Source organism: Idiotropiscis lumnitzeri, chromosome 8 (genome assembly GCF_059441095.1).
Source record: "Idiotropiscis lumnitzeri isolate Australia: NSW breed Sydney's pygmy pipehorse chromosome 8, RoL_Ilum_1.0, whole genome shotgun sequence".
NCBI classification, from domain to species: domain Eukaryota; kingdom Metazoa; phylum Chordata; class Actinopteri; order Syngnathiformes; family Syngnathidae; genus Idiotropiscis; species Idiotropiscis lumnitzeri.
The window spans coordinates 23055624-23075191 of NC_142398.1; the positions used below are offsets into that span (position 1 = coordinate 23055624).

The following is a 19568-nucleotide window of genomic DNA, read 5'->3' on the forward strand; positions in this document are numbered from 1 at the left end:
ATGAAGAACCGTTGCCATAGAGACCAAAACAAGGATTCTTTGCCAACATCACACCTCACAGCCGTTACATGCACTCACATTAGAACAACAAGTGTGCACGTGCGCGTGCGCATGAGCACAGTAAAAGCGCATCCAGCAAGTCTTTATGTCGGATGCGTTAATCCCAAATGAGGCACAGCTTAACCCTGCTTTCACACACGCACACACAGCAGATGTGCTCTCACTCTGATCACCTTTGAGCGAGCATCCTGTGTGAACGGAGAACCGAGAGGAACAAAATAGAGAGAGAGCGAGAGCGAGCGAGCGAGAGGTGGTAAACCGTGCCATCATCAGAGCTTCTGAAAACTCGTCTCCAGCAGAACGACATCAAGTTGGGGGGGCTCCTCCTCACTTCCTGGTGACACATCGGGAAACAAGAAGAAGAAGCTGTGAGTTTGCTCACCGAGGATGACGATGACGTCGCGCAATGAGAGCTTGCTCTTCTCGTTGACGGTGAAGATTTTTTTCCAAGCTTCTGTCATCATATGATCCTTGGCGGCGGTCACATCCTCTTCCAGAATGTTTCCTCTTGTTCTCCTGCTACTGCCGTCGCTCATCAGAGGTCAGGTGACTACGGATGCGTCTTTGGGAGCCGCGAGGAACGCCAGCGACTCGTTCAACGCCAGCTCGCCCGAACCCTCGGGCGCCTTCCCGGACCCGACGGGTTCTCCAAACGCCGCGACGGGTCCCTCGGAAACGCTGCCGGAGGACAACCGGTCGCCGGCCGAGACCTTCCTGTACACGGGGGACTCGTCCGCCGTGGGAGCGGCGCGCTGCTCTCGGGCCTACAGCCCCCCCGGGCAGCCGGGGCCGCTTCCGGGCGGCATCGGCGCCGCCCTTCGGCCGGCCCTGGACGCCCTGGCCAACACGGCCAACTTCCTTAACATGATCTTCCAGGCCAGCGACCTGCGCGAGAGCTCGGTTCCAGAAGATATGGAGTGGTATCACGCCGTGGTCCGAGCCCTGCTGGAAGCCGCCGGGCCGATCCGCCGGGCGCTGCTCACCTTCGACAGCGACCCGACCGGCAGAGCCCCCCAGCTTGTGCTCCGAGCCAGCCGCGGCCCACCGATGGGGGCGCCCAGCGTCCTTCTCCAGGACTTATCCAAGATGTGGGACCGCCTGCACCCGCCGGCGCCGGCCCCAGATGACGGCTGGTTCCGGCGCTTCAAGTTCCCGGACGGCGCCCGGCCGCCCACCCTCGCCAAGCGGGTCCTGCTCAACGACCTGAGCACCTTGGAGACGCCCAAGTGGGGTCAGGGCGACAGCTACGTGAGCAACAGGAGCGCCGTCCGCTGGGCCCGTGCCCCCTTCCTGGACTGCAAAGATGGCCGCTTCGTACCCAGGTGGATGCTCACCTTGTCCGCCGCCTTCTACGGCCTCAAGCCCGATCTCACCCCAGAGTTCAGGTCAGCACGCCACACGAGCACATATGCAAACCAGTGATACCGCTAACTCGTATTATAAAATAAGTCTCGGGCTGGGCAACGACTAAAGTTTTTAATTGCGATCAATCCGATGAGGTCTTTGTGATTAGAGTAATTTCCGCACTGTATATAAGCCGCGGCAACTCTTTTTTGGGGACGTTTTGTGTGTGCGCGCAGGGGCGTGATCCGCGTGGATGTGGACATCCACGACATGGACGTGGACCAGTGCAGCACCCGGGACGGCTGGTTTGCAGACACGCACCGGTGCAACCGCACCAGCATGGAGGTAATAAACTCCTCGTTGAACTCGCTCGCTACTTTTCCTTTACTACCTTATGACAATTTGGCGCACGAGTTGAACAACTACATATGACTTGTCATCCCAAAGTGTGCACTTTGTAGTACGGCTGAGACGAGTTAACGTCCAGCCAATCACTAACAGTTATCCTTTCCGTCCATCGTAAGGTCCATGTACTAGTACGCGGTTTGGTTTCACTAGTAGGACAATTCAGAACACTAGTCAACTAGTTAGAGATGAAATACCCACGAGTTAACTAGAGAAGCAAAAACACTGACTAGTGAACGAGGGAGAGCCCCTCGAAGCCGTGAATCGAAATAAAATGACTTGTCAACTCGCGGGTCTTTTGATTTAACGAGTGATGTCCAAATGTTCACTTGTAGAACGAACCGTTGACTCCATTGACTGTGCCGCTTCCCCTCACGAGTGTCGCGGGGGGTGCTGGAGCCTCTCCCAGCCGTTTTCGGGCAGTAGGCGGGGTCAGACCCTCAACCGGTTGGCAGCCAATCGCAGGGCTCACGGATCCGCGCTCACACTCACACCTAAGGGCAATTTCGAGTGTCCAATCGACCTGCCGTGCATGCTTCTGGAATGTGGGAGGAAAGCGGAGTACCCGGAGAAAAGCCACGCAGGCACGGGGAGAACATGCAAACTCCACACAGGATGGCCGGATTCAGAATTGAACCCACAACCGCCAAACTGTGAGGCGGACGTGCTAGCCAATCGTCCACCGTACCGCCCACTCGTGGAACTCAAATTGCAAACCTCCTATTGGCTCTCTGAAAGGAGCTCCATCCAGCAAAAAAAAAAAAAAAAAGAAGAACCCTGTTAAGCTTGATACGGAGCTTCCACAATTTTTCTGCCTCTTGCTTTGTGTTTATGCACAATCAAACCATTTTTCTCAGCGAACGGCTGTCTACATATTTATGATAACAATAACGATAATAATAATAATAAGTAACACAAAAGTCCTGCAATGAATTCTTCCTTGATGAGGATGTGAATTTGCAGTTGTTGAATCTGTTCAAAAGCGACGCATAATTGTACAGTATGCTGAAATGTGGATCATAAATTTGGGGGAGCAGGTGAAAATATCACACGAGCGTACTTGATGACGCTCGGCTCGTCTCCAACGATCGTTTATCGTGAAAAGCAACGAAAGGAAATAAAATGCCAAAAGGCAGCCTTATTACTTTTTCAAATCAAATGAATGAATGTATCCATTTTGAGGTTTCTGCAATTTGATGGATTTTTATTTATTGCTCAGTACATGCCACCAAATAAGCATGCTTGTAAAAAGCAATTAAAACAAAGTGAATTTCCAAAAAACTAATGTCAAAACAAAATAAAAAAAATGGCAAACTCTTCTAACCTCGGTTGAATCATTCATAATTCCAGTGGGGATTCTTTCCTGGGAGGTCTATTTAAAGATGGCAGCTGCAGATGCTCAGAGGGATTACGTCCTTAATCCAGCCCGTTGACACACTTTGTCTCTCTGGCTGGCAGAGGTCTGAAAGCAGAACAAGAAAAAAAAAGAAAAAAATTCCCAAAGCCACCGAGCACCTTTTGTCCGGTCCTACCTGCGAGGTTTAGCCGAGACAAAAAAAGCCAACAGAAGCTTTTTGCGCTTTCAACACCAACTAAAGGGTGTTAGCCACATTAGCTTCAAGATTGACATGTTTGACCATAGTAAATAAATGCTAAGATAACTAGCGTAGCTTCTGAGAAACTAACCATGAGAAACATTTTGGGCTTTGAATGCAAAATAAAAAAAAAGGTTTGCCATGATAGGGAGGAGAAGAAAGTGAAAGCAAAGACGGCCACGGCCTGGCTCAAGTCACCAAGTCTATTCCTGTACTGTGAGGCGGACGTGCTAACCAGTCGCCCACCGGGCCGCCCAATAATAATAATAATAATAATAATTACTGTCCATGAAACACTTGGATTTTTTCTTTAGCAACGTTAGCTTCTGGTCATATTATCTTCTGGCATCAAACCACTTTTTTGTCTGTCGCGAACCAAGGCTAAGCTAATTAGCTTCGTGCAATATTGTAACAGCGGCGTCTAAAATGGCGACATGTTGCCATAAAGGACCAGAGGTCAGTCATATAATATGAATCTAATCCATATCACATTCATGTTGAGTCTGCGCCCTTCGAGATAACGCCTGCGTCGGCGTGTGCGTGTACACGCGTGTGCATGTGTGTGGTCGGCCAATGGTTTTCCTTCAGGGAAGGATAAAACACTCAGCGCTGCTTTTATGCATCCATTTAGCTTTTAACGTAGATTAACACACAAGTCAAACAAGCAAGAATGCGCGCGTGGGTGTCCAAGCTGCATCTAATGGACGTAACCTCGCTCATATTGTTCATTTATTAATATTCAAGTTGAATATTTCGAGTGCCAGCAAAACATTTGTATATTTTTTCAGATAAATTTAAACAATTAATTGCACAACTCAATTTGCAAATGGAACAAGGTGAAAGAGTTTATGAAATTGGAGGAATGTTGATCACAATTTGTCCTTTCATCTGGGGCAATTCACAATTGACACCCGGATAGACGGACATAGGATTTACGTGATGGACCGAGAAGCGATGACGGGAAGTAAAGTGTGTGAATTGTATGCGCACATGTACAATTATATTCATGATAGTACCTTATTTGAAAAACAAATAATAAATCACACTAATCAAATGTTTGAGGAATAAGTCATTAAATTGAACCCAAAAAAATCAAGTTTAGTAACTAAATTGTCCAATAACAACTTTTTCAATAAATTGTCGAAATGGTTTCCAAATATTATCGTATTCATTTAGTTCATTAGAAAGGACAACCGTAGGTGCTTCGGATTACTTATTTCTTTTCCCAAGTAGGCATTTTTTTTCTCCTCTTTTTGTGTGAAATTGTTTAAAAAACATGAAGGTGAGAATAAATGTAATATATTTGGATGCACAATAAATTGTTTTGTGAACACACACAGTTGGGGAAAAAACAAGCGAGAAAACGGTCAGAAAGCCATTTTATGTGCAATCCAATTGTCGTCTTTTATAAAACAGAAATGTGAAACGCATTCAATGTTCCAAATGCTCCAAAAACGTGATGAGAAAAAGTGGAATGTGTTTTTTTTTTTTTTTGCTTTCCTAACCAGAATGTTACATGACAGAGAAGCCAGTAAAGATGCGCCGCTCACTTAGTGACAATGCAAGTTGCAAAAGTGAAATGGTGAAAAAGATGAAAATCAAAACGTGTTGCTTGCTTGGCGCAGTGCGTGCCGATCGGCGGGCGAGGCTTCCGGCTGGGTCAGTACTGCTGCCGCTGCAGAGACGGATACTACAACCCGGACGGGGCCAACCAAGACGCAGGTATGACATGACCGGGAGCAATCACGTAAAGACACGCCCCCTCTGCCTTTCAGGTTAGGCTCTCAAATTTGAGTTTGAGAAAATGGTTCGGCTTTCAAGTTTGAAGTTAAGACTTCAAACCTGGGTGAAGGGTTCAAACAAGGCGGGGCTTGAAGCCAAGGTTAAGATTCCAAACGACAGTTGGCTTCGACGTTCAACACCCACGATAAAAAAACGATGACAATTTCCGCATCGAAAGGGTCAATATTGTGGGCTTTCGGGGGTCCTCCACGAAAGCGACTCATTTTTTGATTGGGATTTTCGACACCAAGGATTTGAAAATGTCAGCTTTCGCTTTAGAAATCAATGATCAAGCCAACTTGGAATGGATTCAGACTTTGTGCTGTCATTTGCCGCCTATTTCAGAATTAAGAGAAGGAAATGAAACTTTTTTGAATCACCAAAATAATCAATAGATTGGGCGGCACGGCACGATGGCCTCACAGAGCAGAGGTCGTGGCTTCCATCTCGGCGGCGGCCTTCCCGTGCGGAGTTTGCATGTTCTGCCCGTGACTGAGTGGCTTTTCTCCGGGTACTCCGCTTTCCTCCCACACCCCGAAAAAAAACATGCACGGCAGGTCGATTGGACACTCTAAATTGCCCCTAGGTGTGAGTGTGAGCGCAAGTGGTTGTTTGTCTACGTGTGCCCTGTGATTGGCTGGCAACCGGCTCAGGGTGTCCCCCGCCCGCCCACTGCCCGAAGACAGCTGGGATAGGCTCCAGCACCCCCCCGCGACCCCAATGAGGAGAAGCCAGACTGATAAAGGATGGATGGATGTATAATCAATAGATGAAGCAACAATTGAAACGATCATTAGTTGCAGGCCTAGTTCAAGCTTGTAGCGTTGATTCGGGTTTGAAAACGGGTCTCGGGCATAAAATTGGGTTTGTTGTCGAGGTTAGGGTTTCAAATTAGGGTTGGAAGCATTTGGTGCAAGTCATCATTTGATTCTTCATCTGGATTAAGGTTACGAGTTAATATTTGAAGTCTGAGGAAATGTTTAAAATGAGAGATTGAAGCCTGGTCAAGGCTTTAAAATAAGGCTTAAGGTTGGAAGTCTGAAATAGGGTTTTTCATATGAAGCCTGGGTTCGGGTTTCAAGTGAAGCTTTGGACTAGAGCGGACTGGGACCAAAGTTTGCATCAAATCATGGGTTGGGGTTTCAATTGACTTTGAAGGGTTGTGCTTTTTAACCTGGGGATGCTCATCGGGGGTAGGGCTTCAAGTGAAGGTTTGCAGTTCAACCCAAGTACGTTTTTTTTTTTGTTCTCAGATGACGGCAACGAGGGTGGCGGCACGTGTTACCCGTCCTTGCCGGCGTGTGTGCCGTGCTGGCCGGGTTGCGGGCGGTGCCGGGACGGCGCTCCCTGTCGGGTGCAGGAGGACGGGCCCCTGAGGGCCGCCGTCATGGCCGCCCAGGGGACCTTTATGGCGCTGGTCTTCGTCAGCATGCTGGCCGCTTATCGACATCGCAGGAGCAGGGTAACGACTGCAAAAACGGCAACAACGGGAATGACAAAACTCACGACGAGCAGTACTCGAGTGCACGCGCGCGTCTTTATCTTTATTGTACCTCATAAAGAAAGTTGATGGTGGTAAAGTTATTTTTACTACGTTAATTATTAGTTGATGTCAATTAAAAACACATTTTTCGGGCAGTGGGGGGGGCAGCATCATCACGTTTGTCATGGGTAACATTTATTGGGGGGGTCAAACATTTGGGGGGGTTAGAAAACGGACAAACATTGGAACCCCCGCAAAGTCATTGGGTACTCATAGATTCACCTATTCCATTTTCTCTTTGTATAATAGTCTAAAATTGATCTTTTAAAAATTCAGGGTTTTTTTTTTCAATGCCCGTTTTTTTGTTTTTTATGGAAAAAATCCAATTTTTTGTTTTCGTTCTTTTTCAGTGCAATTCAATGTTTGTCAATTCTAATCAGATTTTCACTTTGGAAAATATTCCAAACAGTATTTCCACGTGGAAATGTGAATAACAAAGTGAAATTGCAGATTGCAAGCGGCAACTCTTGGACGGCAGAATGTTCGCGAGCGATTTGTTAACGTGCGCTTTCCGTCTTGTCAGAGGATTCGTGCGTCGGGCCTCCTGCTGCTGGAGGCCATCCTGTTTGGCTCGCTCCTCCTCTACTTCCCGGTAAGCGAGCCCCCCAAAAAATGCAATTCTTCACTTTCAAATATGCCACTTTGGAGTCCGGGCCGGGCCCTCAATCAAGCTTTTCAGGTGCGACTTTCAGCAAGGTTTCAAGTTCGAGTGGGGCTTCAAACGATGCTTAGGATTTGAATTAAGAGATTGAAGGCAAGCTTAAGGTTTTTCAAATTAGGCATTGGAAACTGAGGTTCGGGCTCAAAACGACATTTGTGGACCGGGTTAGGGTTTCAAATTAGGGCTTGGGTTTGAAACAACGGTTCGTGATTCAAATGATAACATTTAAAGACGGTTTTAGGGTTTGTGGCTTTGGTTAAGGTTTCAAACGAGGGTTCGGATTTCAAAGGTTGACAATTCAAAGAAGGGTTTGAAGCAAGGTTTTAGTGAGCGAAAACTAACTCAATCGCTAAAAATATAATTGAAACAACATTTTTGTTCACGGCCGAAAACGAAAATGCTTCTGCAAAAATGAAGACCGACAAACTACATTTTACCTTTCGAAAAGTAACGGAAACTATCATTTCAGAGAAAACGTCTGTTTTCATCTGTCAATGAATTGAACTTTTGGGGGTTGATTTGAAATTTATTTAAGGGTCAACAGTCGAGAATTGTAGTTTACTTGACTTCATTAAACAAAAATATAGTTGATAACTAACTCAAAGCCTTTTTTTGCCTTGCATTTGTTAAATGGCGTGCAGGATGGCCGAGTGGTCTAAGGCGCCGCGTTCAGGAGGCTTGGGTTCGAATCTCAAATTTCCCCATTGTGGGACTAATAAAGGGAATATTATTATTATTATTAGAAAAACAAAATGAAAAAACTAATTGCAATTTTCCAAAAAAAACAAACCTGCTCGAAAAGCCAATTGAAACTGAATTTGAAAAGCAAACAGATTTTCTCAAAAGTTGGCCTCGCAAGTGTATCTGCAATGAAATCCACACTTTGCGCTCCTTCAGCCGTTGTGAATTAAAAAAGCAAGAATATGTTTTAGATTTTCAAACGGTCGCCAGTTACAACTTTCGGGTGTGTTGATTCCGCATTGCGCCGCCCCCTCACGAGGGAGTATCCAATCACAAGACGCGTTCATCACCTTCAACGTAAAGCCTGCGAAAAGGCCTTGCCGGCATCAACTCGTGCTCTGATTGGCTATCGCAATTTTCAATCAGCGGTAAAAGCCTCCTCGAGACACAGAAGAGACGCCGGCACGATTGTATCGGAAGGCCTCGGACGAATAGTGCGTACTGCTGCTATTGTGAAATCTGCCTGGCAACACGAGCTGGCTGAATTCTGATTGGATAAAAACTCTTCCCTAAAAATACAACACTAGGATATAATATGACATCAATGCGGAGAATAGGATCATCTTTTCTCGATGATGTGAGGCCAGCAGAGAAGGCCTTGACCGCCCGCCACAGGTTTCAAATGTGGACGTTTGCGAGAAGTCAACATGGCGCTGCTTCAATTGTTTATGCGCTTCATTTTGCCGCTCGCAGACTTCAATGACCTGCTTGGCATTTGGGCTGATTAAAAGGACACGATGGGGTTTGCTCGCTTGCGCGTTCCGAACACAATCATGTGCGTTTGCGCTCACTTTATTTATTTATTTATTTTCTTTTTGAGCCGATGCGCTTATCTCCAGTGGCCGGCCGGTAATTCCTGGATTACCGGACGACGGCACAGGCGCGGCAGCCAGCTAGCATGTGAAGCCTGAGCAGTTTTGACAGCCTTTGTCTGCCCTCCGTCTGCAGGTGTTCATCCTGTACTTCAAACCGAGTACCTTCAGGTGCATCCTGCTCCGCTGGGTCCGCATGTTGGGCTTTTCCATCGTCTACGGCACGCTCACTCTCAAAATGTACAGGTCAGATCAACGGAAGTCCCAAAAAAAAAAATAAAATAATAATCCGTCAGGGATGTCCACAAGTGATTTCCTTGCATGTTTCGGAAGTGCGGCACAGGTGAGGGTTCATAAATTTGGTTTGGATTTTCCACTGGGGAGATTGCGTTGGTGTTGGTAAGACTTCAGAAACCAAAAGCTGTCAATATCTTCCAGTGAGTGTTCCCTCCCGCCGCAGGGTTCTGAAGGCGTTCCTGTCGCGCACGGCCCAGCGGGTTCCCTACATGTCCAGCTTGCACCTGCTGAGGATTCTGGCCGTCATGCTAATGACGGCCAGCTGGTTCCTGTGCGCCTGGACGGTAGGCGTCCTCCAGAACCGAGACAGGAACATTCCCGTCATTGTGAGCACCACCACGGCGCAGGGTCAGGGCTTCGACCTTTGCTACCTGGACCGCTGGGACTACATGATGGCCGTCGGTGAGGACGAGGACAACATCTTAGCCACTAAGAGAGCAACACTTACTCCACTTGTGCTTTCCAGTGCTCACACCAAAATCATTTGACGTGGTTCACGTTCCTCAGACTACCTTCCCTTTGCGTGGAAGAACATGCTCCCTGCAATTTTTCTTAAACCCTAAGCCTCGTTTGAATCCCCGAAGCCTTGTATGATTGTCACTCACGAGAAGCACGCTCCCACAGCCGAGCTTCTGTTCCTGTGCTGGGGCAGTTCCCTGTGGACCGCCGTCCGGCCGGTGCCCTCAGCCTTCCACGAGCCACGCTACATGGGTATCGCCATCCACAACGAGCTGCTTCTCTCCACCATGTTCCACCTGTGTCGGTAAAACAATAGATCGTGGTCCACGTCGCGATCAATGAACCCGCTGGAGATCCCGCATGGAACTAATGTGGTGCCCCCGCCCCCCTCCACAGGTTTACGTTTCCGTCTCTGCATCCCGACTGGATGCTGCTGCTCTCCTTTGCACACACCCACGTGACCATCACGGTGACACTCGCTCTGATCTTCATTCCAAAGGTAAAGACCATCCTTGAGGTGTGGAGGGGGAACTTAAAATACAATCCAACTTGATTGATATAGCGCCACTTCAGAACAGAGCGCTTTCCAGATGACCCATTATAACGATAAAATGAAGTTAGAGTGCACGGTGGACGACCACTTGGCACGACGGCCTCACAGTGCAAAAGTCGTGGGTTTGATCCCGGCTCCGGCCATCGCGTGTGGTGTTTACATGTTCTCCCCGTGCCCGCGTGAGTTTCCTCCGGGTACTCTGGTTTTCTCCCACATTCCAGAAACATGAGTGGCAGGTTGATTGGACACTCTAAATTGCCCCTAGGTATGAGTGCGAGTGCGGATGGTTGTTCGACTATGCCCTGCAATTGGCTGGCAACCCGTTCAGGGTGTGACCCCCAGCCTACTGCCCGAAGACAGCTGGGATAGGCTCCAGCACCCCCCGCGACCCGCGTGAGGAGAAGCGGTACAGAGAATGGATGGACGGATGGATGAAGTTAGTCTTGAGTGTTTTAAAAGTAGTCGTGAACGTAAACCGCATTAAATGACGTTAAGAGTTCATCTGTTTAAAACGGTCGTGAAGGTAAAGCACATGAAGTGCCGTTAGTGTTGTGAATGTAAAATACAAATGGCATCAAATGAAGTGAAATTCCCAGATTCGTCTTGAGGCAAATGTCGGACGAACTGGCTTGTCCATTGTTCTTGTGCGTGACAGTTCCTGTACATGAGCAAACCTGGCAGGGAGGAGATTGCCACCGAGGTGTACGAGGACGAGGTGGACCTGCGCCGTTCCTACCTCAACAGCAGCTTTCGCTCGGCCTGGAGCGAGCGCAGCGTGGACCCCGATGACTTTCGGGTAAATTTAGAACAAATTTGCCGTCTTTGCAAACGGACAGAAAGACATTCCAAATGGTCAAGTTTAGAAATGAAAGCTCTCAAAATCTGACATTTTGAAGAGGAAAATGATAGAATGCATTCTAATTTCAAATGGTAAACAGGAGTCTCGTTTTCTCACTCCAACCATTCTTCAACATTTGACTTTTCCTCTAATGTTCTGTTCATATGTGTCCTTCGTCATGCTCACAGGACGAACTCAAGAGATTATACGCCCAGTTGGAAGTCAACAAAGCCAAGAAGATGACAGCAAACAACCCTCACCTTTCAAAGAAGCGAAGTTCTCGATGCGCCTTTGGTCGATCAATCATCAAGCGTATCGCCGAGATTCCCCTGAGCCGGCAATGCAGTCACGAGGACCGAGACGGATCCTTCCGGGGCAGGAATCACTCCGGGTCTTTTGGGAGGACCCCAGAAAATCTCAGCATCAGAAGTTCCATGAAATCCCGATCACCATCTCTACGTAAGTCCCAATGTGATCATAGTTACCACCGTGAGAGGGACTCTTCCTTGCGAGATTCCTCCAGGCTGAGTGCCGATATTGTGAAAAGATCTTCCCAAAGATCAGAAACAGACTCTTTAGACATGCACCCGGCAGTCTGCAAATCAGTTAGCGCGCAAAATCTGACCATTGATACCAATTTCTTGCACCTCCCTGATCACACCAGGCTTCACAAGTCGTGGAGTCTCACATCCACCCATTCCATGGAGAACATGTCCAAGGGTCATGGATCCAGCCTCTCCATTAGTGAGCAGACCAGGAGTGCTCTACAGTCAGAGTCTTTCGACAAAGCTGAGGTTTGTCCTTGGGAGGTGGCGCAGGAACAATCAGGCGATAAGAGCCTCAAGCGCGTCACCTACGCAAACTCTCAGGAGGACGATCCGCAAAGTCCGTCCTCGCCGGTTGCTCTCGTCTGTCCCTGGGACCATTTCCTGCCGATGGAGAACAACCTGTCACAAGACAAAGGGGACGCCGAGTGCCCCAAACACCCAGTCTCCTCAAGTGCACCAGGGTCTCCGAGAACCCAAGTCAACAAAGATCAGCGAGTTTTTTCCTTTCGTAATACCACCACCAAGTGGCTCTCTGTCAAATCCTTCCTGACATCTGTGGAACCAGCTAGCAAATCAAGCAAGGATGAAACCTTAAATACAGAAGGTTGCCAAAAAAGCCAAGAAAGTGGCTCTGCAGCATCCAGGTCGGCAACATCCAGTCGGCGTCCAAGCTTAGAGAAGAGGACACTGCAGAGGAGAAGCATGACAACCGCAGATGGAAAACCATGCCTCGTGAAGCAGAACGCAGTCAGACTGTCCTCTGGGGATTCGTCCGACAGGAGCCCCAGACGGTTGGTCATTGTCAGGTCTGCCATCTATCCTGTGGAGTCAGGCGATATGCCAAAGGATGGTCCACTCGAAAATGTATACCTGTCGAGGCAGAGTAGTAAACGAAGCAGCATAAGCTCCTGTAGCTCAAGGACACCATCAACACACAGAAGAGGAAGTAAACGAATGACAGCGCCCGTGTTTAAAACCGTTTCTCACACTGATGTTTGCCCATGGGAAGGACTCGTGGAAGCGGCAAACAAGCAGCAAGGGATGAAAGCAGACGTTTGCCCTTGGGAAACAGAAACATCTCAACGAACTGGCGTGCGTCTTTGGGAATCGCAACAGCAAAAGACAGTGACAAGGAAGGACAGTGGCCGGGCAGACGTATGTCCCTGGGAGTCCCAAGATATTCCGGAAAGTTTGCACGCCAATCCGGCAAAGACGCAACTGTCTCTGAAGAGGTCAGCTGACATTTGTCCCTGGGAGACAGAAGAAACTACGGTGCCCATCATCAAACAAGATAGTGAGTACGCCAACATTTGCCTTTGGGAAAAGGAGACTGTGTATGACAACCTAAATCCTGTGCAAACAAAAGGATCCCTGAAGGTACCCTCACGACAGGATGCAACAAAAGCTGCCGCCTTCCCCGGTGCATCAAAGGACCAACTTGCTGAATATTCTGCACTCCAACTGGACAGGGGAATGAGCAAGACAGAAGAAAGTTGTCAGTGGGATTTCCCAGACCCGCCAAAAATGGATGATATTTATCTTTTCGAGGACAGGAAAGCTGACCTAACAGTCTCACATTCGCAAATTACAATCAAGGCAGATATCTGTCCCTGGGAGGACACATTGAAGACCGCACCAAAGGGCATCGTGCCCCTGGATGCCCAAGTAGAGGCTCCCAGTGTTCGAGGAAATATTTGTACCCGGGAGAGTGACGCATCAGAATCAGCAAAAACAAAGCTCTCGGATATTCCCAAAAACATCAGACAAGATACAGCCCGTGTAAACGTCTGCCCATGGGAAAGTGAGGACACCGCAATGGTCACAACGAGGACGTCGCCGGGAGGTAAAGTAGAGAGCAGGAGTGGTCGGGACAGGCAGGACAGCACTCGAGAAGATGTTTGTTCTTGGGAGACAAAGGAAACAAACAACCAGAAAAACGTGGACAATTCTAGAGAAAATAGTTGTCAGAGTGAGATGGAACAGGCAAATTCTGCCCGAAGGCAAGACAGCACAAGAGCAGATGTCTGTCCTTGGGAGACAGAAGAAGCAAACATTCTGAAAAAGCAGGACAGCTCTAGACAAAGTGTTTGTCCTTGGGAAACTGAAGACATACCGTCCGCTAAGGGGCAAGATAGCACAAGAGGAGATGTTTGTCCATGGGAAATGGAAGTCCCTAAGGTTTTGCAAAAGAAAGACGGTTGTGAAACTGACGTGGCGGGAGAAGAAGCTAAAGTTCTTAAGAAGCAGGACAGCTCTCGGGCTAGTGTCTGCCCATGGGAGAGTGAGAACAGCACAGTGCTGGAAAAGCAAGAAGGCTTGTGCTCAGATGTTTGCCCATGGGAAATTGACAGAAAGAGAGGTATCAAAGATCAAAGCGACCCGGGTACTCAGGGTTGTCCCGGTGAAATCTTGGACCAGCAAACACCAACCTTCCCAAGCAGCCAAAAAGAAGACATACTGGAAGACCAGGGCACAAAGGCAGAGCAATCGGACGAGCCTAAAGCTAGCCTAGCTCTGGGCCGCCGTGACGCCTTGTGTCCCTGGGAAATGGCTAGAAGTGGCTCCGGATCGTTCACCGACAACAACTGCGATGTTTTCACATGGGAGCCTGAGAACATCCCCGAGGAAGACGAGGAAGACGATGCCGAATGCGCCGCAGAAGCGCTCATCTTCCCTCCCGACTTGTGACCTGAAGCACGTTTTTGCATCAACAGGAAGCAAGCATACGTGCAGCCTTTTAAAGGAACCAGGAACGAGGAAATGAATCTGACTTACTGTTGGCGATGCGGACCAAACTCTGACATCGGTGGTACGGGGACCCAACAGCCCGTATCAGTGGGCTCGGTAACCCGTACTCCCGAAACACACCCCACAGAACTCCCCGAGGGACACGGTCGAGCGCCTTCTCCAAGTCCACAAGACACATTCAGACCGGTTGGGCTATTTTCGAGCTGCCCACCACCACCTCGCTAAAAATCAAGCAGGTGAGAACATTTGATTTTCGCGCAGCATAGTCCAAAGAAATAATCCTTAGCATTTCCAAATGTTGATTTTATTACCTTTTCTAGACACCCACACACACACACACGACATTTAATTTGTTAAAATAAAGACAAAAATAGGAAATAAAACATCTGGGGAAAAAAAGCAACATTTCAAGAACCCAAAAGTGCTCGAAAAGTGGACTTTGAACCAAGTACTCAGCCCCACTTGCTGGCTCATTTTGACCATTGCACGGCCTTCGCTTTGGGAACTTGGTAGTTGAGGGCATCAAATTCTTCGCCAGGCGCTAGCTTTGGACCGGGAATCATGACGGTCTAGAAAGAAGGAGAAAGAAACTTTGAAAGTGTCCACAAAGGAGAAATGAAGTTAACGCGATGATTATTCCTGCTCACTTTAATGATGGGGTCCTTGGCGGGGGCCCAAGACGGCACAATCTTCCCGTGGAGTCGCCAGCGTCCGTAGGGGTTGACCAGGTGCCGCTCCATGACCAAATATTCCAACACATCTTTGGGCTGATCTTCGCCGCCCAACATCAAGCGTCCAAAGCGGTCGTAGATGGCCAGAGTCTGCAGGAGCGCACTTTGTCAACGCGACCGACAATTTTTAGGAATAAGGCCGGAGGGTCGAGGCCGCAACGGGAACGAGATCGCAGCCGGAGGGCAAGGGACTGACCGGCAAAAAAGGTTCAAGTGCTCTGCTCTGCTTTTGACACTCTCTGTACCTGCCAGACTTTGTAATTCGTAGAAACTTTATCAAGGAAAAAGGGATGCTGCTGAAATGTGCTACAGTTACTCAAACTGATCCCAGGAATATGCATTTGATTATTGTTAGGGGCAAATACATTTTGACAGCACAGTATGCAACATTAACAGTTTGAAGAGAGCAAATTGATGCCATGGAAGCTCCAAAAGCCGGCTACGCATCTCACCTGTCTGGAGTGCATGCGGACCGTCACCTGGCCGTAGATGTTGCCCTTAGCAACCATGTCAGGGCTGCGGGCGTGGACCACGCGGGGCGCTTCCAGCGACTCCACCAAGCGCCAGCGCAGGCTCTTGTAGCGGTTGCCTCGTGTCATCTCCTGTCACATCGCAGTCATCAGATGAATGCTTGGAGTTGAGTTGCGCTCGTCAAAGCCGCCCACCAAGGGGTGAATTGTTGTCTTCAACGTTCCTTTTCTTCCATTGACTTTTGCTTTTTAGATTCAGTTAGGTTTGTTTTTTTGAGCAAGGTTCTTTCTTTTTATTAGTTTTAATTATTGACGGACATTCTTGCTATAATTATATTCTTAGAAAGTTGAATAAGTCTCAAATAAATATAGAATTTAATGACCACTTAACTTTTATTTCACCCCCCCCCCCAAAAAAAAAGGTTTCAATTTGAGTTCTTTTTGTTAATTATAATAACCTGAGTTAAGGAGAACCTACCGGGTAACAGCGCTCCGTTACCAGCGAGTGAAGCTTCTCTTTGTTGAACCTGGACAAGAAAACATTTCAAGGTGGGTGGCTTTGTCAATGAAAGTTTTCACACACGACTAAAGTACATTTCTGAGTTTTAAGCGGCACAACCAAACATCGCGCACAGTCCGCACTGCAAGTGGATTTTACTTGTGATGGACCGATGATCGGGCAGATAATTTGCATTTTAATCAGCAGCGGCCACTTTTTCAAAATCCAACAGCCGATATCTTGTGACTTTTGGGAGATATTCTCCGCTGGCGCCTCACATTGGCCACCGGATGGCCAGCGTTGACCGTTTTTTAAATGAAAATAAAGATCAATTGTGAGATCTCAATGACTGCTTATTAAATGTGATAAAAGTTGAACTTGAGCACTGTCGAAAACGTTCCAAGCATTTATTTGTTGACCTTTTCATTTCACTCTATTAGACAGGCTTGCTTAGCCAGCAAGTTCTCTGCAATTATTGTTAGCGTTTTCAAACAGAGATGTCGACTTTCTATGATTAAAAAAAAAACACGTTAATGTGCTGCAAATCTGAAAAATCTATCCTTGAAGTCAAGTGTTTGTATTCATCAAAATCTTGACGTCAATATTTTTATTTTTACCGAAAACAAATAATGCCTCGAAATATTAGTTACAAGCCTCCTTGACTAATAATAATCTAATTTAAAAAAATGAATTCAACCAGTATTTGCGGCAGAGAGCCTGTCATTTTTATTTCCACAAAGATCTGGCTGCACGAGGAAGGGTTAAAACGCCGCCTGTTTTAAGATTATACGACATCACATCCATTAATGGCGAACCGGTTGTGTTCAACATGAAGAGTTTCAGATGTAGTACATGAATTACGTACGTGCACAGCGCGTTGTGAGCCTCGATAAAAATTTCGTGGGCTCGTTCGGCAAAATCCTTGGAGGAGAACTCTGAGTCGAACTCTTTGATTTTGCGAATTCTGAGAGAATGACAACAACAACAAAAAAAAATGTAGAAAAGATTTTGTGGCTTCAGGGCTTGTAAATGACGGCAAATATCAGTTCACATTTCCAGTACATTTTCATGGCAAATTCTGATGGGGAATTATGGAAATAATCAAAAATGTACATATTCCAGGGAAATGATGTTGGCAGTGATAGACTGGAGAGGAATGAATTGGAAAGCTGTCAGACTCAAGATTGTTGGCAGGATGATTATCAATACACATATTTGGCATCTAGAAGAATATCTCTTTAAATTTCGACGGCCAATATGAAATCAATGTAAGGGCTTGTCTACTCGTAGCCGTTTTTTTTTTTTTAAATAAGTGAATATTTCCCACCCTCCACTCCCTTGTTTGTTTAAAAAGTGTTTTTTTTTTTAAAAAAAGCGCAGCCACACCAAACCGCGCAAATGCATTTTCAAACGCATACCAAGCCTGCAAATGGCAACATCCTAAGCCAAATAACGCTTCTGACGCTATTTATGACGGCGAGACAATCTTACGCCAGCTGTGTGGAAGCACTCTGTCGCAGCTGCTCCGTGCGTTGCTTCAAGCCTTCTTTGGACAAAGAGGAAAGTCGAGCGTCACCCTCGGGAGGGACGTAGGGGTCAAAGATTCCAGCTGGAAGAGAGTGTTGCAAACTTTCACAGGAGACAAACAGTGAAACCTCGCCGCTATACAGTGGGGCGGAAAAATGAATTAGGCAGCCACCGATTATGCAAGTTCTCCCACTTAAAAAAAGGGATTGAAAATAGTTGAAAGAGTCGCATAGTACCGGTGCAAGCGATGTTGATGGACCGCTCCATGTACTGCTGCCGGAACACAACACCAGCTGCTCTGGCCTTGGCTTCCGGGTTGACATTCTGCTTGCCCTTCACGCCCACGGCGGGAGGAACGTAAAAGCGCTTCTTGGTCCGCACGGGCACTAAAAGGGGAACGGGGTGCTGTGGCACACTCGCTGAAGTTTCCAATGCCTGGTGGGAGGATCACAGGCAATTGTTCAAATTCACTCATTCACCATCATTTATGAAAATCATCGTTTTACAGTTCCCTCAACCAGTTGACTGGGTGACGCGAGAACTGCTCGATTATGAAAAAAAAAATAATAAAAATCATAATTATATTAGGTATAATTTAAATCATGATTGTTCAAACAATTATTTTAGGGGGGAACAAAAAATGTGTAAATGTAAACAATATTGAGACAAATGACATTCTTTGAAACATTATAATTATGCAAGTTCTTTTTGGATTGGATTTTTTATAAAACGAGTTACTTTAAAGTACTTTTCAGTTTTGCTTAAGTTCCTTGACATTTTTGAAAGGGAATGTTTTGTCATTTACAGACAGTGATCTATTTTGATGACCATGACAGTCATACTGCATATTAGCATTATTTTTGTTTTGATGTTTGTCAGCTGTGATTATTTGCAACAGTTACGTTCTTTAAAAGAAAGGAGTTGTAGTATTTTGGCAGGTTGCACGCTCCCTAGTGAGTGACGTATACACGGGAAGAAGCAATACAAAGTTGGCACACACACGCCGGAGTGACAAAAGCAGCGTTTGTCTCTATTATAGCCCAGAACATGGCACGGGTCATTTGAATCGGATGTGTTGCAGGAGACCGGCCCTCGAGGAACAAGATTGAAAAGACCCCTGCTTTTTATTGTCCCGAGGTGTGTGAGGTGATTTTGAGTGTGAATGGCTATTTGTTGTTTGTGCCCTGCGACTGTCTGGCAACCTGTCCAGGATGCACCTCGCCTTCCACCCGTAGACAGCTGGGATAGGCTCCAGAGGCTAACTAATGCTAACGCTACGTTAGTTTCAGGCGGTGACTTTAAATGCGAAATTAACACGTCCGTCGGGTCAACAAAATACGTCCGCTTCGCTCAGTCTAACCTAGTCCATCTGGTCCAGCAAAGGTGGAACTGTCCTTTACCTTAAAGATGCTCCGTGTCGCTCCATGCAACCCCGCTTTCGTCCTCGTTACGGTCGCCGCCATCTTGCGGAAACTGTAGAAAAACTATTTCCGGTGGTGGCCGCTGAACGCACCAAATCAAAACTCCCCCAAAAAACTTCTTCACGCACAAATACATGAAATTGAATACATTATATCGTTACAATACACGTTTTACAGCAACAAGGGTAATAGAATATTAGTATTTAAATTCATAAATACTACTACTAGTTCACCAGAATCGTAGACGTCAGAAAAGAAGAAATGGGATATGACTCACATTTAACATAAACAATATCATTTTTGAATATTTAGCGACTTTATTATTTTAAGTAATTAAATGTCCTTTATTATCAATCTCATATTTTTTCTGGCTACATTTGTAAATTCACGCATAGAGAAATTCATTTCATTGCTTTCCACAGTGAAGTAAAGAAGTATCAACTCCGCAGTTTTCTCTAAACCAAAAGGCTATGAAAACGATGAAAAATTGTAAAAATTTGGATATTTTTTGTAAACTTTTATTCCAGCTGTTTT

The 19568-nt window shown here is 46.8% G+C and overlaps 2 protein-coding genes across 2 annotated transcripts; one reads left to right on the top strand and one right to left on the bottom strand.

Moving 5' to 3' along the window:
- The first annotated feature begins 203 nt into the window (after nucleotides 1–203).
- LOC148332854 (uncharacterized) lies at nucleotides 204–15002 on the top strand. Its single transcript, XM_088302628.1, has 11 exons — nucleotides 204–1445; nucleotides 1641–1749; nucleotides 5030–5126; nucleotides 6440–6648; nucleotides 7253–7321; nucleotides 9080–9189; nucleotides 9404–9642; nucleotides 9865–10003; nucleotides 10096–10198; nucleotides 10908–11048; nucleotides 11279–15002. Exons 1-11 carry the CDS (start codon nucleotides 559–561, stop codon nucleotides 14324–14326), a joined length of 5151 nt encoding a protein of 1716 aa, XP_088158754.1. The 5' UTR covers nucleotides 204–558; the 3' UTR covers nucleotides 14327–15002.
- On the bottom strand, nucleotides 14669–19165 carry LOC148332855 (large ribosomal subunit protein mL45-like). The gene is made up of 8 exons (XM_088302629.1): nucleotides 19014–19165; nucleotides 17850–18048; nucleotides 17578–17695; nucleotides 16952–17050; nucleotides 16066–16114; nucleotides 15570–15719; nucleotides 15034–15207; nucleotides 14669–14955 (listed from the first exon to the last, which is right to left on the bottom strand). Exons 1-8 carry the CDS (start codon nucleotides 19074–19076, stop codon nucleotides 14857–14859), a joined length of 951 nt encoding a protein of 316 aa, XP_088158755.1. The 5' UTR covers nucleotides 19077–19165; the 3' UTR covers nucleotides 14669–14856.
- Nucleotides 19166–19568: the final 403 nt, after the last annotated feature.